Raw genomic sequence first — 21,965 nt, forward strand, 5'->3', positions numbered from 1 at the left:
TATTAGCATCAAGCATGGCACTACACCAGGAAAACCATGTATTTCCCCTTATTAGCACCAAGAATGGCACTACACCAGGTCAAAAATGCAGTTTCCCTTATTAGCATCAATGATGGCACTACACCAGGATAACCATGTATTTCCCTTTATTAGCACCAAGAATGGCACTACACCAGAAAAAACACGTATTTCCCTTTATTAGCACCAAGAATGGCACTACACCAGGAAAACCATGCAGCAGCCCTTATTAGCACCAATGATTGCAGTACACCAGGACAACCATGCAGTTCCCCTTATTAGTACCAAGGATGGCACTGCACCAGGACAACCATGCACTTCCCCTTATTTGCACCAGGGATTGCACTACACCAGAATAACCATGCAGTTTCCATTAGTAGCAGCATGGATGGCACTACACCAGGACAACCATGCAGTTCCCTTTATTAGTACCAAGGATGGCAGTACATCCAGACAACCATTGGCTTCCACTTCCATTAAGAACCTAACTCTTAAATGTTTGGCCCTGCTCTGTGTGGTGGTGATCAGGGTTGGACAGAGGCCATCAGGCTGTACAGTCAGAGATGTATTGGTAGGTGAGCTGATGGTTAGAGTGATAACAGGAGGTAAAAATGGCATACAGAAGGGAAAACAATGAAAAAGAAATTAATTAACATGAATGCAGTTATCCAACTCTTAGTTACAATGCAGTCTGTATATCTAGGATTCAGCGGGGTCAAATACAAAATGAAAAGGAAAGATAGTTAAAGAAGAGAGATGGGATATAAACCTTATGATAGTGATAAGAAGGGAGGAGTAACCCAACAGGGACATATGCAAGGGTGCACAGACAGAGCTAGATGATTGACAGTAGCTTAACAAGGACATGAATATGATAATATGACAGGGACAGATGAGAGATGATAACCTAGCAGTGGCATATCCACAAGAATAGGGATAGAGGCTAAGCAGGCCACTTTGGCTGATCTTTCTGTGTAGATTGTCAAAAAGAACCTACAAGTGAATCTTTGCTGTGGGCATGCTCAGTGAACTCATTTGCATACGGTGCTACAACATCTTAGCATGGGGAAGGGTATACCTATGACTCTGAAGTTTTTTGCCTGCTAACGGTATTTTTGTTCATAGGTTCATACTAGGCTATCTGCCCTAGGGCATTTATAAGCCTAGCCAGAGTGTGTTTGGCTTTCGCCACCCATTTTAAATTAATTTTGTTATGCCCATTTTTGAGGTTAGTATACTGTGCCTCTGTCTAACAGTGACACAGAAGTGATACCCGGGGTAAACCTACGATCTCCCATCCACTCATCAAGATTCCTCTTGAAGAGAGTCAATGAGGGACTCTGCCTAACCTGGACTGGGATTTTATTCCAGAGTGAAGGGAGCCTCTGGGTTATGAATCTGTCCCTCCAGCATGCCCTTATTTCAGTGCTGAGGTTCAAGTCTCTCGAGCATTGAAAGTGCAAGCCCAGCTTTGCAGCTGCCACTTTGTGCACAGCATCTAGGGTATTTTCTCAGGCAGAAGTCTCTGAACCACCACACAAATGGATGCTTATTCCCTGTAGGTAATAGAGATTCATGAGTTATCCAACTTGTTGGTTTTAATAAATTTCACTTTACATTAAAGAAATCAGAAAAAGACTATTTTCCACATTTGCCCTCATTATTTTAGAACAATACTTTAGATTTCTGCTGTGGAACAGTTTTGTCGCATTTAACTGTACTTGCTAGTCACTTAGCTCTCTACTTATTTTAATGTAAATGTTTCACTATGTTAATCTGCACTGTACCCTGTCTCACTGCCTTCTTGTCCACAAACCATCTTAAAAATGATTTCCTTTAAATGTCTTACAGTAATGTTATTAAAAGTTTCCTCAGTTATTGCAGCATACTGATTTTTTTCTTCTCCCCTTGGAAAGGGTCATACTGTATACACTGTGCATACAAACTGAGTGAAACATATACTGTTTTTATATTCTGGACTTATCAGCAACTGCTGGTCTACAGCCTTAGTATTTCTTACAGTGTTGTGGCAGTAACCTTGTCTGGGATATGTTTATGCTAACTATATGTAGTGGTGAGCACACTGAGGTGTTTACCAAAAGAAGAGAAATTAATGAAAACTCTGGTATCTGCTTGTATATCAAAGAAATCTGTCATCATGTGGATAAGCCACATTGTGTGTGTCGGTTATCACAACGAACGGATGGACACACACACACACACACACACACACAATCTTATTATTACTAAAATGTGGCAACTAAACAGTTAAACCTACTCTCTGGCTAACCAAGGCACACTCCAAAGACTGATTAGTGAGCCTGATTATAATATGCTGCACCTGTAAAGGCTACTATAAAGTAATGGGTGAGGGAAGGTTTTTTTTGTCACTGTTTTTTTTTTCCTTAGTAGGTACTGGGTAAGTTTGTGGTTGTTAAGCTGTCTTAAAGGTTTATGTGTTGTACCTATGAGTTAGTATGTCTCTTTTTTTTCTTCACAGCACTTTTGAACTTATAAACATGACTAGCAACCTGACTAAACTGGAGAAGCCAGTTTCATTGGTTTGGGGTAAGTGCTATTTGTTAACGTTGACTATGAGAAGTGTTATTGTTACTTCAGTTATGTAAGCTATATTGAAGACTCTTCTTTGTGTAGGTTAATAACAAGCTTCTATATTGTGAGCCTGTTTGACCTTGATGGGTGCAATTAAAATGTGCTGTAAACTGGTTGTATCTCATCTCATTCCTGAGTCTGCTTCTTTACTTGTCCTGCGTGCCCCCCCCCCCCCCCCCATTAATGCAAAGCCTGGTGATGCTCATTCCTGATCCTGGGCCTCAATCCCTGTGGTGTTTGATGTTGAGACATGTATTTTATTTTTTTCACAAATTTGGAAGCTATGGTTTTAGTCCAGTTTCTTGTTTGCCGTCACTAGGTGACAAGAACTGGTTTAGGTGGAAGTAGTAGCTTAAGAGTAAAAGATTGGTGATTACATTCTCTTCTTACTCTGCTCACATCAAGTACTCCCTGTAACCATGGTATTACCCCCCCCAGTATTGGCTCTGTGCTGTGAGTTTGCTATATGGTACTTCTCAAAAGTAATGCAAGAGTAGGCTTTCTGCATAATTCTGCCTACATTCTATCATTCTATTTTCAAGTTTCCACAGGAAAAAGCCTTAATTCAGAAAGCTTGAGCTAGAATCTAAACTTCACAAATTTCTAGCTAAGGGTCAAGAGTCTTGAAACCTGGGGCTCTCAAAGAAACTGCATTCTAGCATGTATATATGTTTAGGTAGTGTACCCTTGAGGGGTCATCTAACCCCTGTTTCAACATGAGGCTACTACCCAAGTAGTGTTGGATGAAGGGTTAATGGACATTCTAATGTTGGTGTCATTTAGACTTGTTCTTGATGCTGTCACTTGCCTTTGTGTGCTACCAGCCTTTAGCACTCATCTGACTGTTTGCAGGGCTTTCAGCCACATCTCTCCAATAATTAGCTAACCACTCCTGTCCTACTGCTGGTATAGTTTGTAATAGAGTATGCTACTATATGGGTAGCAACAGTATTTCTGTGGACCTGAGCCTTTGGGCTGGCTACTGAGAAACTTCAGCATTTGAATCTGTCTAGATTGCCATTTTATACAAACTGGCAGTTCTGATACCTGTATAATCTTCTGTATTTGTGAGCCTGTTGGTTCATCCTGCAGTCCCAGATCTCTTCTGTAGGCCAAGCAATGACCATATTTAATATGCCATGTCAGTTCTGTGGGACAAGGCTCATCTGATTAGATGAGCCTTGTGTCCCACTATGGAGGATTGTACTCCCTCATGGCTTCTGGGTTCCACTGCCTGCTTCAAGGAGTGTGCTTCTACATGGGGAGTAATAGTGCTTTAGTATGTTCACAAGTGCAACACTCGCTGCTTCTTGCTGGTTTTAAGTGGAAGCAGTAAGTGTGTTCTAGCATGTTCACACTTTCACTTTTTGGCATGGTGAAATCAGTCTTTTTGTCTTTCATATTTTTGAAAAAAAAAAAAAAAAAAAATCACTTCACTTTATATAATCTTACTAGTGTTGTGCAGCAGAATCGCACCAGTTTGTCTTATCCTTTCCTTGCTCACTTATCTCAAAGTGCAACATGTCACCCTTAAACCTGTGGATCTCCTATGAAATAAGCCACATTACTGGCAGTCTTCAGTGGCTGGTGCTAGAGTTGAATAAATACTATCAAATCGCAGCTTTGTACAGCTGTTTTTGGTTGGTCAGACTGTAATTTTAAAAATGCAGTAAACTTCTGAGATTTTTTTGCTAGACTTTGCCTTTCTACAGGAATCATAGGCATGCAGAATCTGATTGCTTCCAACAGGTAATGGGTGGGAAACCTGTGCAGTGACTTTTGGGAGCATTGCTTAAGCAGAACACTTGTACACAAACAAGAAATCTGTACCCCATGCAAGTGACAATTTTAGCTCAAGTTGTGGCACTTCTAATGCATAACATGTCCATGCTTTTTGTCATGGTCTGTGAATATGGACTTCACAATGGAAAGTGGCAAGTGAGATGGGAATGCCCTGGTTTATCTTTAAGGGGGATGGCTGTAGATCTTGGGGTATCAAATAGTATGTATGAGCTTCAAATGTGGGGTTTTATCTGACCTGGAGCCAAGGTATGGCATAAGGTAATGGCATGATAAGGTAGGAGTCTTATTGGCCAAGGAATGTTGGGTGACTCACTGAAGGTGTTCAGTTGGAGCTGGATGGGATAAAAGACCAGAGTGCAACAGTGAAAGTGTTGTTAATGGGGCCTAGGAAGAGTTCTACTCTACCCTGGTGCCCAGGCTGAGGTTAAAAACATCCTGGAAGGGAACTGTGCACTCTTTGAGACAAACTGGGGGGAGGGGGGGTTACAGATCCCAACTGTGGGACAGGCTTGCATGAATTTAACTAAGGTAGCTGGAATGGAAATGGGTAGTCTCAAGCTGCTAATACCACTGTGCCTAATACCTGGGACTGTATCTGCCATAAAACCATTTGCTGGTACTCTTAATGGGATCCTTGACTCACATATACATGTGGTGTGGAGGGTGGGTTTGGGGGATTCACTTTTCTACTTCATTGCCTGACTATACTTTTTGCTTAGTTCAACAGTTTACAGTTCTAAGGCTGTATTGACTTAAGTAATGTGTGCATTACAGTTCTAAGGCTGTATTGACTTAAAGTAATGTGTGCAGATCAATGACTGACTTTGCTGTATAAACAAATCTTGCAGGGTGTGCTTTAACTGCTGAAAAAAGCATGTTCACTTTTGATGTATCGGATGAGAAGTATGAACACCAGCTGGCACTAAGGACGGTATGTACAAGCGGGATTTAATTTTTTTTAAGCTTGTTCTGAGCTTTTACAAGTCTAGCCTCTAAAAGTTGACATTTGTTGCAGATCTGCCTTGGAGCGGAAGCAAAAGATGAAGTAAATATCATTGAAATTCTTCCGAAGGAGGAACAAGGGCCAGATGCAAAGCCAGTACCCATTGCCAGCTTGAAGGCTTCTATTATGCCAATGGTAAGTGGGATCTTCAGTAGCAGCACCTTTTTTTCAGTGGGGGCTCTGGGGAGGCACTAGTGCAATACCAGTATCACATGAGGTAATACAACCAACCTTGGGAGTTGGCAATGTTCAGTGCAATACTCCAGTATCACATGAGGTAGTGCAACCAACCTTGGGAGTTGGCAATATTCACTTGCTATGCAAGTTGAACATTAATACTAACAGTGGTTACACGTGTACAAGTCTCCCCATACTTTAAGGCATCATGGGATGACATGGTTAAGTTCTCTAAGAGCCTTTCATCCTGTTTACATACAGATGCAGGAAGATGTGCATCTTGCAGTATCCTACTCTTCCACAGGAAGATGTGCATTGGTGTTGCACAGCCTCTAGAATAGGCTAAAATAGTCACTCAATGAAAAATGTCAAGCTTTAGAATGTGCATGCTGAAGCAAAAATTTGTACTAGCATCATGAAAAATGTAGATTAAAGGTGATTAAATTGTAATCTGACTGTTCTCTTTCCAAATACAGGTGAGCATGCTTGGTATTGAACTCACACCACCTGTAACTTTTCGACTGAAGGCTGGATCTGGACCAGTTTACATCAGTGGGCAGCATGTTGCTTGTAAGTTGAGCACTTTGTCTTCTAAACTTTGGATTGGGGAATGATTAAGTATCTCATTGAGCACCGTGGGATACAGTGACTGGGATCATGATTGCATACTTATAGCAAGCTATCCAGTTGGGAATAAATAGTTTAAGTGACTATATAGAGCTGGTCACTGTTCTAATCAATCCACCATAGTTTCTGAAGTGTCTGCAGTTGCTCTTGTGCCTACATATTGAGGATTTAGGCAAACTGTCTACCACTTCTGCAGCATTGCAGTCTTAAGCACTTGGTAGTGTGGTTTCAGTATGGAAACAAAAGAACTTAAGCTGGGCTCAGAACTGTTACTGTTGTGCTGCTTAGAGGCTGCAGGGGCTAAGTGGTGAGAACAAGTACTCATGACCACCCTTTTGTTTGGAATATCAGTCTGTGGTGGTGGGAAATTCCAACTGCCATAGATCCTTCAATTTGTGGGGGGAATGAAGGCTTACACAATCTTATAAGAGCATCTAACTCAAGGGGAAGTTATGCCTGGATAAAACAATCCAGGCTACAGTGAAGCAGAATGGCACCAATACTGAATCTGCTTTTATTTTTTTATTTTTTTTTCCCCATGGATACAGCAAAAGGTTTGCTGGGCCATCCTTTTTAGAGGTGCAGCATATTGCTTTGTAGCAAAGCAATTTTTCTCCCAACTTGAATGGACGAAGCAGCAGTCTACATTTTGGTGCTCTTAAAGTATCTCTGTAAAGATGTGGCAAGTAGCTTGGAAAGATGAGTAACTACACTCTTACTTGAGAGGTAGAGAACTGAAATGAGAACCCAGATGGCAGTTCCAAGAAATGCACGTTATCTAGTGTGCCCTTATGGAGCAAAGTATGGGGGGGGATATCTTGGACTGTCAAACCACCTTTGATTGCAAAGCCGTGCAACTACAAAAAGTAATGTTAGAATAAGATTCTGTTCATCGCAACTTGGCAATTTGACAGAGCTCTAGGGTTAACTGACTTGGGCACCTTATGGCAGTGCCTGCCTAGATGCATAGTTGGGTGTAGTGAGTTTCCAGGATGTACTTGGACAAAATTGGAGGCAAGGGAGGCTCTACTACAGATCAGTAGCTAAAAAGGAGCAAATGAAAGCTGAAATGGGTTTAATGTAATGGTGGTTCAGATTTAATATGCTGTTTAACTAGGCTTTCAAAATTGTCACCAGAATGTTTAATGGTTGGTAAGTGGGGGAAGTGTAGGTCTAATGCCTTGCCTCAACTACAGGATAACTAAGGTGCTGTGACTCTAAAAAGCAAACTGGTCTGAACCTCCAGACTAAAAGGAAAACTAGTTCCCATAGCCACTAGATCAGGCACACAACTCTAGTAGCTTAATTTGGTTTATTACTCCATTCAAATCACTTAAATGCCAGTTGACTAGCCTTGGAGAACTTGCTCTGCATTGGTTTCGTGAAAGTAGTACCCATGCAAGTGTGGAGCTCAAGATGTTTGTTGCTGTATGGGGAAAATCTTGCAGTAGGAATGAGTGAATATTATAGGAGACTCGTAGACTGGATATTGACCACTTCCTGAAGTGATTTATAATTTTCCAGCAAATGCACTAGTGGTTGCTAAGATTTAAGGAAGCTCTAATAGTAACCCTGCTGTTGGGTCAAGCAGGCTTAAGGTTTTGGGTGGGTTCTTCTCCCCCCCCCCCCCCCATTCTAACTTGCAATTAGTAGTTTCAGGTTTACTTTAGTGAATATGTAAAAGCTGACTACAATAAATCACCAGTAATACAAGATATGCAACAAAAATTGAAGTGGTTGACTGGAGATTGGTAGCCCTTGGCCTTAATCCAAAAGAGCAGGGAAACAAAAGCTGTTAATTTGATCTGACAAATCACTGAATCATGTTGGGGCCCTTAAACCTAGCAAAGGGTTTATCCCCCATTCAGTCAGCATCTGTAACTACTGTTGAGGGACATGGGTGGAACCTCTAGTACAAATTTGCTGCTTCTGTCCACTCAATCTTGCACTTAGAGGTGCTCTGACATGTATGGGAAGTCTAAGGTCAGAGACTGGGCACCCTCTGGGAGACCTGTCTCCAGCAGGTCTTGTCTCCTGTTGGATTCTGGCCTTTTTGAGCAGGTGGGTGAGTATCTCTAGGGCAGGGTCTGAGATCTCCTTGTAGGAGATGGGTCACCCCTATCAATCTACATGCAGAGTAGTGCTTTTAAGCCTGTCTAAAGGACATGTTGGGAGGACACTTTCTCTGGGGTATTTCATGGAGCTTGGAGTTATTTTGGAGTAAATGTCTACTGGGTCGAGTAAATGTCTACTGGGTCTCACTTCCACAAAAACGCAACTAATGTGTATCCATAGACCCCAATACAGCAAATGGTCCTTTTCATTGAGCCTACACACCAGTAACTAGGGCAGAGTTGGCTGTCTTACTCTCCCTCAAAACATTTACTGTTTGCTGTATTGGCCTATGAATAGGTGGTACTATTGTGGCACTGATGTAGAACCCTGAAGTCAAACTGGGATGGTTTATTGCTTCCTTTAAATTGAAGGAACAATGTCAAGCAAATTAAGAATCGCTCTGAAGGGTTGGTTTTGTATGCTGGGTGTCCCATTAAAAGCATTCCCTTCAATGTTAATCAGGCATCTTGCAGTAATACCTCTGCCTAGCAATGGTCTCTAGTTGTCCTGAGACTAGGGGAAGTGGGGCCTGATTTCTTCTGGACCATCTTGAGGTAGGGTGTTGTAGCGTTGGTGTTGCCTTGGAAATGCTGATAGTGCTGTCCAACTAGCACTTGGATCTTGACGCATTGTGCTCACGTCACTGACTTGTATAACTTTCAATTGCAGTGGAGGATGATGACCATACATGGGATGAGGATGCTGAGGAAGAGGAGGAAGCAGAAGAGGAAGAATTGGAAGAGGAGGAAGTTTCACCACCACCTAAAGTAGTGAAAAGACCAGCCACCAACAAGAAGTCTGGGGTTGCCAAAGTAGGCCAGGTTTTGGTCACATTTATTTTTACTCTTCAACAGGTCTAAGAATCCACAGAGATGAAAGGTTAATAGTAAGTAGCCAATGTTGTGTAAATGGCATTTGCTGGATGGCTAGAATGGCAAGACTGTTTACTATGCATTTTAAGTCTGAGATGCTTGCTAGATTCTCATTGTGCAAGAATCTTGGGGTGGGAGCTAAATACAGGAGGGAGATGAGGGCCCAACACTAACAACTCATTCACATGATTTTTTTAAATGGCCTGTAGAATCAACATTTTGGTCCTGACTACTTTTTTTTTTGAGTAGCTAGCATCTCTTCTCCCCCCACCCCATGCTAAGAATAATGTGAAAACTGAGCTTAAATGTCCATGGAAGCTAGCTAGCATTTGAGTAAACTGAATCCATGGATCTAACACTTGTCTGGGAGTGACATGCACAGTACTATGCACTATAGATACATTCAACTTTATATCCCATTCACCATGACTTGTGGTTGAAGGCTGCAGCCATAAAAGGACAGTGCTTGCCTTCTACCAATGTGGTTGGTCATAACCATTAACCCTCACTTATCCATAATTTTGCTCAGCATGAACCATGGATAAAGTTTTAAACTTGGTAAAGGAAATCTAGTTCAAGGCTGTGGCAGGATTTGTTTTGATTAAATCAGTGTAAGGCTCCCATTCTAGTGATGGGGTATTAGTATAGTAATGCAATATTGGTGTATTGCAGATTATGCTAACAGACTGGCAAATCAAAATTTCAATGTAATGTGTGGTACAGACCTTGGATGTGAATTAATACTGTTCAATGCTTCAGATATGCTTGGAACACCTTTAGGGGTGGAGGGTGGTGTCTAGGTGTAGCCTAAACTTCTGTACATTCCCTTATAACCATTAGATTATCCCTTTCAGATAATGTCAGACATGCCTTAACTGTAGACTCTTTGGAAGATTCCTGTCATTTGGGACTCTAAAATGGCAGCATAAGACACTGCAAGATATGGGATTAGCACTTTCACTTGCCAATGGCTGTAAACCCAGTAGTATCAGAGGCTTTTTGATGGACTACCTGTAGTTTGTATTCTGATGTAGAATTTTTCTCTACTGCAGGGAGGGTGCACTCATGAGTACAATTAACTTGAACCAACCCAGAATTAACTGGTTTAGTTTATCTGGAGCAGTAACAATTTAGGACAAACCTGGGGAATGAGGGAGGAAATTAAAGTGGTTCTTTGCATGCAAGGGTATGTAAATGGGGGGCCTTGGGACAAGGGTATGTAAATGGGGGGGGGGGGGTGTGATGAAGTAGGCAAGTATTAATGTTACCAAGTTTATGGTATCTCTACCTTGTAGGATCAAATCAGTCCATTATGTTGGAAGCACTTATTGCTTTGACCCTAAAAGATTACTTCACTGGGTTTATACCAAGCTTTACATGATGCAGGTCTTGCAGATAGTGGTAAACTATAGCTTTATGAAATGCCATTACTATGTTCTGCATAAAGTAACTCCCAAGCTCCTTTGGTATCTTTAATGATGGATGGGTAGAACTGCTATGGGGGTGGAGGTTCTTTAATACTGCAACTAGAGATGGAACTCCTGGTCTCCAGGATGTTGCATACTAAACATCTGCTACAACCATGAACTTCCAGTTGACTTGTCTCTGGACCAGTTTTCTGGCTCAGGGTGGGAGTTGACTGAAAGCAGAAGTAAGTTTACAGACTGATAAAGCAGAAGTAAGTTTACAGTACTGTAGAGGAGGAAGTGTAGGACACACTTCTGTTTAGTCATCAGGACAGACTTGAACCATGAATGCAAGTAGGCCAACCTTCTTTGCACTTTCAAAAAACTACTAAATGGCAAATACAAAAGGCAGAGAGGAAAGATGCATGCCATACCCCTCCGACTTGTTTCTACAATAACCTAAAATTCATCTTTGCTTGTTAACTAGGCAACATTGATGCATTAAAAGCTAAATGGATGTATTGTGCCTTTGACTAGTAAAATCAAAATTTGCTGGCAATAGGATTCATACTCTGCTTCATTTCAATTTCCCTACCAAAGGTCAGGAAAGACATTGCTGTAATTCAGTCATGTAGGCTTTGATTCTAGTCCCAGTTAATGGATTAGATTCTCTCTACCAGGAGAAATGGTAGTTGGGAGGGTGATGTCTGGAGTGTTGCCACTTTGTCAAAAGATGTGCAGGCTTGGGAGGGCACCATAATTCAAGATCACAAGTGGGAGTGTGAACAGGTTATCAATCGAAAGATTCACAGTGGCTGGGCCTCTCCTGAAAATTCAGTCCACATAGCTCACTGGCCACATGACAAAATTGGAGGGGAAGAAATTTAAGGAACATCAGAAACTTGCAACCCTAGTGGCAGGAGCAGTTGGAAACCCTGCAGAAATCTGAATGGGAGGAAAGTTGTCTTAGACTGGCTAGTAGCATTTTCTGGCTGGGTTGTAGCATTTTCTGGCTGGGTTGTAGAAATGAGGAGCTTAACTTGGAGGTTGGCCATAAGCTCTTGCTCTTCTCTGCTATAAGAAGATTTGGGGAAGAGGGGGTGGGATAATGGTATGCTGAGGGTGGGGAGGTTGGCACTTCCTCGTACTTGAGGAAATTCTGGGGTTGAGGGCTGAGATTAAGCTCTCCAGACAGGAAGAGCCAGTGTTAATGTCTGTCTTGCTGGCCCCCCTCCAAATCCAGGTGAAAGTTGGGATAGGGGGATTGTGTAGTAGATTGTGGGGCATTTCTCACTATGGCACTTGTGTTCACTGGGACAATTAACCATAACAGAACTAGGACAGTTTGTATTTGGACCTACACTTCCCCACATCCCAATGGGTAAATGTTAGAGGGTATGAAATGTGCTGACATCCCTTGGATGTCAGTCCTAGTCCCAAGTAGGGCTCCACAGGCAACTATACTTGTGTACTCTGAGCACCTGCAACCCTCAAGTGAGCAAGAAATGCCATCTCTATCTGGCTACTCCACTGCCAGGGCTGCTAGTTGCTCCCCTTGTCCTACTTGCACAGTATGCTTACGTTTTTTATAAGTGAGGCTGTTCCCATCTGTAACCAGGTGGGGTGATTGCTCTTGGCAGTTTTGACCATCTTGTGGCAGAGACTGGTCTCGAGTGCAAATAACAAAACTGGGCGTTGGGTGTTTGCAAAGTCTTTCCCATACAATTCTCCCAAGTGGTATACCTAAGGTACTATCACCTTTTTGTAGACTTCCTATATTAGCCCAGCTACTTTAGGATTTCATGGAGAGCAGAAACTGGCTGGGGAAAACTTGACTGTAGACTTGCAGGGGTCTGAGAAACTGACCTGCACTGTTTGGCTTTCAGCTGCTGTACATTCTTGTCAACTGGCTCCATCTATGGGTGGTGGGAGTGGATAAGGTGCAGGGGGTTGTATTGGTGGCAGGAATACCCTTGACTGTTAGATGGTCTTGGTGTAAGGCAACTAGTTTTGCACTGCAGGGATAGGCTTACTTTACAGAAAGTGCAGTAAACATTATGGGGGCCTGATGTATTATCTTGATACCAGTTTTTGACATACTTGGGCACTGAGTGCACCCTACTCTGTCTGCTCCTAGTTCTCCTCGGAGGTGTAGGGATCATGGGTGAAATACAGGGGCCAATGGCCATTACCAGATTTCTGTTTGAGCAATGCTACTAGGTCTGCCTCGAGCTAGTTTTGGGCGACTGTCCACATTGCTCACTATATGTAACAAGTGTACTAATCTTATTTTCTCTTGACAGAAGAAGAAAATGGAGAAAGAGGATATGGAGGAAGAGTAAGTGCTTTTAAAGTTTCTTTAGTTGGAGAGCATAACTAGTAGTTGCATATGGGTTTTACAAAAACTGCTCATGGGAGAGGTACTTAAAACTAATTGGGATGAGTATTGGAAACTGTAGCTATGTAGCATCAGTGCCAGCTGGGAAGAGAACTGACTACAAAGGTGCATGGGCTTCTGGGGGTTTCTCCCAAATGGGCAACCATAATGGGGGGGGGTAAAATTGTGTGGAAGTTTCTTCCAAATCCCATGCAAAGCAGTGGGCAGAGGACTGGTGAAATTAAGTTGAGTGGTTACAGGCCTTCGTTTTGTAATGTAGATTCTTCCCAATGCACTTGTAAAATGTTCAAATTGTCCACTGACCTTGTCCAATAGTCTGAAAATTGTACCAAATTCTTTTGGGCACTGGAGGTAACTGACTTTGCAAGTATGTGCCACTGAATAACTCTGACCTAGTCATTGTGCACTACCTATAGATCAGGAAACCATCCTGACATTGGGATAGCATGTGCTGCTGCTGCAACTATACCCCTTCAGCAAAAAATGGCTAATGCATGAATGTGTGAAATGGGTGATTGCCTTTTGCATAGGGAAGTAATGCTCTTAATTTGAGGCCATCAATCCTTGGTTTCAATTAACACTGGTCCAGAACCCCATGGTTCATGCAGAAAAGCTAAAATGCATGTGTAGGCCTTCTAGAATTACAACTCCAGGGTGTGAGCAGTGGTAGTAAAGGATTCCTTTAACTTGTGCAACTCTCAACTAGCTTTCTAAAATGTTATGCAGTAGGCTTGAGTAACTGCAACCTTGACAATTTCTTTCTTTTTAGAATGCCTTCCACTGAAGATGATTCGCCACAGAAAAAGGTATGTTCCCTCTTGTGTTGGGGGTGGGGTTATAAATGGCTAAAGCTGTCGGTTCATCCCACCCAAGTCTAATGCTGTAGTGTGCCACTGAGTAATCGGCTTGAACTGGTGCTGATTCAATTACCACCCTCCACTAGATGGAAGGGGGGGCTAGTGGGGAGACTCCCTACTAAACTACCAAACAACCCAGCATGTTTGGCTTGAATAGTGCCTCAATGGCCATCCCAAATGCCCTTTGGTACAAGCACTTTTTACCTCTAGCTAGTGCAAAGCTTTAATCTGGGCTTTGAAAAATTGTTTTAACTTTTTTTTTTTTCCTTTTAAGGGAAAACCAGCTGGCAGAGGGAAGAAAGTACAGAAAAGCTGAGCAGTAGTTTCTTTTAGAGGTAACATTTTTCAAAATATCAAATTTTGAAATGCATGTTTCAATTTGTACGAAAGTAGGTGTGGTGCCCCTGCACTGGCCCAGTAATAAAGAGCATCAGTACTCCACTAGCACCAGTAAAGGACATGCACATGGGGAGGATTGACAAGTACACACAGTGCAATTTCCCTCAAGGGCACACATCATTCAGTCTGGGGTTAGTTTCTCCCTTTTTTTTTTTTTCCTCCAGATCCCCAATAAGACTCCCCACTGGGACAACTATAGTCAGCAGAGTGGGACCTCCAGCACCTTCTGTCCAACCAGTGCTTCATATCCCTGCCCAAGTAGCTGATGTACACTCACCTGGGAAAGGCTGGCACAGGTTTACTAGCTATGTCCCCTTCTGCCAAAACTAAAAGGTAATACAGCTGCCACCAGCCACCCTTGCTTATCAGTTACTAGAAAGCTGAAATATTTTCAATCCTACTGTGATGTTCCAAATTTAAGTGACCAAGAGCAAGGCTATTTCAGGGTGGCCTGTCCAGTGTCACCAAATACATGAAGTACTCTAGCTCAAATCTGTAGACAAACCAACTACAATTAAGTTTAAATTTTAATAGACATCACTTGGAATCACAGGAAATATTTAAACTGCATTGCAGGACAGTCTCCTATGTGATAATCTAGTTAAGACTAATCTTAACTATAATCCTAACTATCTCTAAACGAAGCCATGCCCTAAGCTTGCAGAGCAACATGCAGGCAAAAGTGCTGAGTGATCTTTCTAGGTCCAAGATACAAAATGCTAAAACTGGAAGTCTATTATCTTGCATTTGAGACCTTTTCAAGACCATAGGAAAACTCTAGCTCTAAACATGGTCTGCTTGCTGCACTGAACTTAAGTTTGCAAGTTCCAGCTATTAACGCACATTTACACATGTATATACATACCAGTTTTCCAGTAGGGTACACTGCTTACATTCTGGAAGCTTGGTACATAACATTCTACACCAGTAGCTTAATATGTGCAGTTCTTTGTAAGATGAGCATATGAATTGTTTAATGGTCACAAATGACACTCCAAAAAAATCCCAGATAGCTGGACTGGCAGTATTTCCCTGGTTTTGCAGTAGGTATGCATAAAAGTGGCTCAACCAGTCTGGCCCTCACCAGGACAAACTGATTTTTATAGAGCAGATGCATGCTGAACATTACCACAAACTCCTTGAGTAGCCCTGAAATGTAAAGGTTGGATGCACCTGCTATAGAGCTTGTAAATGGGTGAAGTATTGTGGTTTCACCTGCACCTTTAAGTACTGGATTTAAGGACCTGAATTTCCAAAGCAACTCATTGGATGCAAATTTCTAGAATAACTGCACTTCTGGGTCTTGTACAAATTGTTTTCTCAAGGGTACAGTTGGTTTATAATAAGTGGGTTGCCATTGCCTGGCTAGCAGACTGATCAGGTTTTCCCAGATAGTGCTAAGAATGCCCTACTTCCCACAAATACAAAATGCATGCATCTGAGTGAGTAAGTGTGGAGCTGTGGAACCCTGCCATTAACTGTATCAAGGGCTACATTAAATACCTGTTGCTTGGGGAAGAGACTACAGTGCTTTTTATGGCATACCAGGGTTGTCTTGGCTACCGAATGTCTAGGTTTATGGTGATATGAGATTGGGAGTTCTAGTGGGGTGGGGGCAAGGATTGCTGCCCCCCCTTCCTGGTAATTTAGGGCTAATTTGAGATGATGGCAGCCAGCAGTGAATGAGTGGGAGTACATATAAGCCATAGATAAGTTGGAGTGAACAAGTGGGGGGGGGGGGGCTTGTATCTAGATATTTAGTGTAAATGCAAGAAACCCTAAATGGCTGTACTTGAGTTGATTTAACTTTTTCTTTTTTTTTTTTTAGGTATTCAATGTGCCCAAGATGGTGAAGATCCCCAAAGATTGTTTATTTAAATAAAAAGCTGAAATTCATTTTTGTGCTGACTCTTATTTATTTTTGGATTTCAGTTAACTAGAATGTTCATATCAAACTTCAGTTGTACTGAAACGGATTTGAGTAAATGGGTGCATTCACGTTTCATGATTCCATACAAAGCTGCTCACTTCAGTGGCGCAATGTTTTCTGACACAGCTTCCAACCAATCTGGGACAAAGTAGGGCTATGAATAATTTAAACTTTCTAAGCTTAAGAGCAGTCAATCTGGTGCCATTGAGGTCTCTTGAAATAACTTATGGAATTGTGATGTTTCACTCCTTTATTTTATGATGCAACATAAAGGCAGTTGGCTTTATGTAGACTTCAAATTGTGGATATGAAGTGGGTGCAGCATGAAATTTAACTAGCACTTTGTAATCTGCAAGGCCCATTTGAAGGCAGATGCAATTGCCAATCTGTCCCCATCACATTGTATTCTAGTGCATCATATTCTGATACTTGCACCCTCTAGCAGTGGTGGCTAGACTTGCATGCAGTAGAGCTAGCAAGCAGGACTGCATCCCTCCAGTTAACTGGCCCACCCTGCCCATTCCTTGGGGTAGGCAACTTCCAGTTTACTTCTCCCTCTTCCCTCCATTCCCATCTGGTTGCTCGTTGTCAGAGCTGCTAACTTGAAAGCTGGAGTGTAGTTGAGGGTCTTGTCCGTCTACTTCAGCCAGGCCTAGGCACACTTGTTGCTACTACCTCATCTCCACTATGCTCCAATGTAAGAATTGGTACTGTGCTACCTTTCTGATCATGTTTTAGTCTTGGTCCTCTTCTCCCATCCTGTGGGGTATTCTCTTACACTTGTATCATAGCCAAATGTACTGGACCCAAGATTGCAGTCCCCAATAACAGTCCATATCCTGTAGCTGTCCAGTATAGCCTTGGTTCAGTCCTTCATATCTGCTTCCTTCCTTCATATGTGCTTACTTAGAGAGCAAGTGAAGTTGCCCTTTCAGGCATTGTAATGTCACCTAATGGATTAGTTGTGATGGGTATTCACTGACCCATATCTGCTTTCCTGACACAAATTGTTCAATGGCTTTCCTTTGTACTGTTGGGGTGAAGGCTGCTCCTGCTTTTCTGCAGTGTCACTTGGTTCTCTATTCTGCCTTCCCAGTATAGCACATTTACTTTGTTATAACTTAAGTTGAAGGGGGGGGACTCCTGCCTTGGTTCCCCTGCAGACATTGATAGCCTCCTTGCACTACCTCCACTCCCACACAATTTCAGTTGTGCTCTACTGCTTGTCCTGGCCACAGCAGCCTCCCTGCCTCTTGTATCCTTATTTTATAGCCAGCGTACTCCTTGGTTTGGTTTAATCCCTTAACTTGACCAGTGCTTTCAGTCGTAACATGCTAGTCTAAACCCCCCCTTACTATTGGTGACAATTCCTTAGTGCCCACCATCTAAGTTGGGGGCATCCATATTTGTCTAACCATTCCAATAGACCAACATGGGTAGAAAAGGGCATTTTTTTCCCTATAGTAACCCATTCCAGAGGCTGCTAATGAGTTGGGAACGAGTCTGGTGTAAAACTTCCATCGCTAGTATGGGTGCCTGTAGAGCCACTGGTTTTGAAGTGGATCAAATAGGATTGGCCTTTTGACTGTGGAGCATCTGGTAAGCTGAGTAAAAAGCTTCTATTTCAAAAGCTGAATGCCCTTTCTATTTGGGCTTTTATTTATGCCAGAGAAGGTCTTGTTGGCTCAAAGGGAAGTACATTGGCAATATCCTTAATTGCCTTGGAAACTATGGTGTACAACTTGTCAAATGCAAGGGAGTTGTCCAATGGTACCCAGGTATCCTGACCATGTTTGAAGAGGACCACTTGTATGAGGCAACTATGCTGCACTGCCCCTCCCTATTTTACCTGGGACCCAAACTCTGGTATGGGAATGTTCAGCTTGGTGGTGGTAAACTAAGTTTCCTTTTTGCAAACTTGGTTGGCAATACTTCAGAAGTATTGGCTTGCATGTCTGACAAAGGTTGGACAACCCAGCACTTTATCTGTGATGCCCACAAGTCCAAACCCCTTTGGAGTGGACATCCACTTTGTGTAGAAAGGGGAAAGGCCACCCTTCAGAACAGCTGCAATGGCTGTCCTACAGTCTTTTGGACAAGGTCTGTTCTTAGTCTAATGTAAAGTCTCTGGTCACATTTTGGCAGTGAGAATCCAGCCTGGTATAGATTAGGAACCCTATAATTGGTCTTGGTATGTAGTAAGATTTGTTCCATCTTGGGATCCTGCTCCCCAAATTTAAGTTTGAATCTTCCCTAGGCTGTGGACATGACCCAAGTGACCTTTGTTTGCTAGCTCTTGCTGTGTATGTTCTCCAACTTTGTTTAAAGGTGTGCATGTTTATCTAGCAACAAGACTGTCCAAATTCTTCATTTGGATACCTGGGCTTGAGCTAAGAGCTAAAAACATGTCTAGCTTTGCAATCCTTCCTAGAATGAAGAGCAATAGACTAGTTATCAATCCAATAGTGCCTCCTTTGACAATATTTCTCCTGATATGAGGCCCAATGGGGAAGCAGAATATGAGGTGAAGGGTTTGTAGATGTTGCTATGGTCATCCAAGTTGGTGACAGTGCATGAAGGGTAAACCAAAGTAACCAAATTTCAGTTACAATTGGATTGGTGTTTAACCTGGTATTCCCATTTTTGGACAACTGGGTTACAATGTGTACACTGGAAGTGAGATGAACAGAGACTGGGCACACTGTCAAAGCTTCACTTTAGGTTTGTAAAGGTGGTTGTAACCATAACTTCACCTCTCCAGAAGTGACTGGGTGCCACAGGCAGAGCAGAAAGGTAAGGTTTTGAACTGGGAGTCTGAATTGCCAAGAGTACAATGGTAAAATGCAAATTCATCCAAAAGGGTCAGATGAAAGGAGTGTACATTTAGCTAAACTGGCAGACTTAACTGCTTCTGTTCCCTGCTGGGTAGAGTTCCCTTAAGCTATTTTAAAATGCATTTTTGAATGTGGAATTCTGAAGCTTAATGTCCACTATATGCCTTTATCACTGGCTCTGCACTTCATGCTGGGTTCTGTGACTTTACTGGTCTAGCTGACATTTATGGCATAAAGGAAAAGTAAAGCTAACTACAATATCTGAAGTGTAGGTGACATTGGGTCAACTATGCATAGCCTTTTCAGATGTGTGGTTAGATTTTTTTTTCTGGAAAGTGTGCTATTGACTATTTAGTTTCCTCCTGTGACTTGACACAGTTTCTGCTAATCTTTTTGTAGGAAATTCTAAGATTAGCAGTATAGAGTACTTGCAAAGTGGCCAGACTCTGTCAAAGTGGAAAACATCCTTTGCAAAAATGAGGAAGTGACTTATTTCTAGTTGGTAGCAGTATAATTCTGCATGGCATAGTCATTCTTGTAGCACTGAGCAACTCTGGATTGAAGGAAGGCAGGGCTATTCTAACAAATCAGGGAAGTACATAAAGTGGAGCTTGCTGATTAGCCTAGTGTGTAAAGCATCTTCCCAAACACTGGATCTAGATAGGCAGTCATGGATGGTGGGGTCCTCTGGTAAGTAATGTTGTGCACCTTTGAGGGCCAGTATGGGATGGTCTTTGCTGTAGTCTGTCACTGTCTAGGGCACAAAACAAATGCATTTGCTACCTGCCATGTTACTTTGTAGTGGAAGTGATAGAACTGGAAAACCTGAAGGGTAGGTTAGGACATGTTGCTTTGAGTAAAGTGGTGTGGCAATGGACTCTAGTATTTGAAGGCCTTGCAGATGGTAACTAGCTGCTGTTCTCTGAATACAGTGCTGGAATAACTTAAAATTGGCAGCCCAATGGGTTCTATAGAAAGTGAAAGCTTGCCACATAGCTTGCAGTAAAGCTAAACTTGTGCATAGCTTTAAGTTTCTAGATCCTAAATTGGTATGTGAGCCTACCACTTCAGCTCATTCAGGAATTCTGTGTTCAACCATTTAATACCTGGGGGTGGTATTTGCCCATCTGGCACTCTAGTTTTGGTACATATTTGCTTATGATGGGGAATCTGCAGGCTGGTAGGTTCAGTAGTGGACAATTGCTGGCTTAAAATCCAAAAGGCTCCAAACAAGGCAGATATTCTGAAGTTCCCATAAGGGAAGGAGGTGCTTAATATATGCAGTGTGTTTGGATTTAATTGGTTTACCAAATAGTTTGCTAGTGACCTGCCTTGGATTTGTTTGACTTCAGAGATCAATTCCAGATATGAACAGGCTACTGACAGAAGTGTCTATTCCTTTTAGAGGGAACTGGTGCTGTAGCTAGCCACATACCATAGTGTTCTACTTGGCACAAATTTGGATATGCTCAAAATGGGGACAAATTTTAAATATCACTCTTGGCAAGTTAGAAAAATGCTAGAAGAAAAGGTCTTTAACATCCTCATCTAAAGGATATGAACTCAAATGACTTGTTTAGTAAATCACTCCTCACTGATTTGCTAGAATAATCCAGAAAATTGCAAATTTTATTTAAGGTAATCTGTCCATTTGGGGGGTATGGGCCATATTTCCCTTTCAGGGACACTAGTTTGTCCAGAAATGGGAGGGTGGATATTGGACAGGAGGCATCTTTGGGGGTGGTTTGCTTTGGTAGATGTTTAGAGCAGTTTTCCAAATCTGTGGCAGGATTGCAAGACCGGAGTTGTATGTGGGTGAGAGGAAGTTCTGGAGGCTCTCACCCGATACTTGTCAACTCCAGGATAGGTGATGGAAATATTTTTGGGTATAATGGGGACTTTGGGATGTATGCATCTGAAGTGAGAGGGATAAATGCTGGCAGGGTGGGCGATGCATGGGCTGGGAGAGGTATGGAGTTTAGTGATGGGAGATTAAATACTTTTAAGGAAAACAGCTTTGTTGTAACACCTTGTGAATGGTGTCTTGTAGGTTGGATATGAAGAGGTATTCTTGTAGGCTGGAATGTAAAGCTAGTTTTCTTTGGATATTTCTTGTGGCTCATGATTTGGCTAGGTTATGTATGAAAGAGGTGCAGTTGTAAGTTGTGGTAGGTTTTTTTTGCTGTGCATCTGTTGGAGTTGAGATTTAAATTGCACCCACAGACCTGAACATATTTGTAGGTTTGGAGTTTCCTACATTTAACACCACTCAGACTGTTTATAGGTTCTTAATTTTTTATATGCAATTTGAGTCTGACCACATGGGATCTAGCATCTTGAGGTGATCCTGATTAGTCTGGCTCTAGGTATCCCACAATTGCGTGTGCATATATTACACACAAACTGTCACTGCATTGATTGTTTGTATGCATACACTGTCAGTAAAGTAGCATTTTGTGCTGCCCAATAAAATGGGGCAAATGCCACAGGACAGACTTTCAGTCTTTTTACAGCTACTGCTTTTTTAAAGCCTGAATTGTACTACTTCGACTCTTTCCCCATCCCCTTGACACCTAGCTGTCTGTGCTAAGGGGAATTTGATGCCTGTTGTGATTGATGGCTTACAGCAGGAGACCTGACTCTTGTACTGTTTGCTTGTTCTAGCATTTACTTTCTGTATGGGTAGGGGAAGGACCGGGGAGCTGTCATGTGGGTTTTTAGGACTGTTGTCAGTATGGGGAGGTAATTGGCTAGCAAACTACCTGTATTCATTGGCCTTGACTCCAATCAATTGGAGACTGCAGCAAGCATTTCCAGGGCAGGATAAGTTTTTTTGAAAGTGAAACCACCACAGTACACTAAGGTATTTTAGTGGAGAGTTGTCAATTTAATATTTTAAATGCTGTATATTCA

At 42.2% G+C, this 21,965-nt stretch overlaps 1 protein-coding gene across 4 annotated transcripts; it reads left to right on the forward strand.

Annotated features, from left to right (window-relative positions):
* Positions 1-2,377: 2,377 nt before the first annotated feature.
* NPM2 (nucleophosmin/nucleoplasmin 2) lies at positions 2,378-16,182 on the forward strand. 4 transcript variants are annotated; one of them, XM_044082448.1, is made up of 10 exons: positions 2,378-2,437; positions 2,519-2,586; positions 5,283-5,365; positions 5,450-5,572; positions 6,091-6,184; positions 9,026-9,177; positions 12,938-12,972; positions 13,802-13,838; positions 14,164-14,224; positions 16,117-16,182. In XM_044082448.1, exons 1-9 carry the CDS (start codon positions 2,382-2,384, stop codon positions 14,203-14,205), a joined length of 690 nt encoding a protein of 229 aa, XP_043938383.1. In that variant the 5' UTR covers positions 2,378-2,381; the 3' UTR covers positions 14,206-14,224; positions 16,117-16,182. The 4 variants fall into 4 exon arrangements, with proteins under 4 accessions (XP_043938383.1, XP_043938384.1, XP_043938385.1 ...); XM_044082449.1 differs by having other exon boundaries at positions 12,941-12,972; XM_044082450.1 differs by having other exon boundaries at positions 9,026-9,168.
* The last annotated feature ends 5,783 nt before the right edge of the window (positions 16,183-21,965 follow it).

Source organism: Protopterus annectens, chromosome 9.part0, assembly GCF_019279795.1.
Source record: "Protopterus annectens isolate FY-2018-M chromosome 9.part0, PAN1.0, whole genome shotgun sequence".
In the NCBI taxonomy this organism is placed as follows: domain Eukaryota; kingdom Metazoa; phylum Chordata; order Ceratodontiformes; family Protopteridae; genus Protopterus; species Protopterus annectens.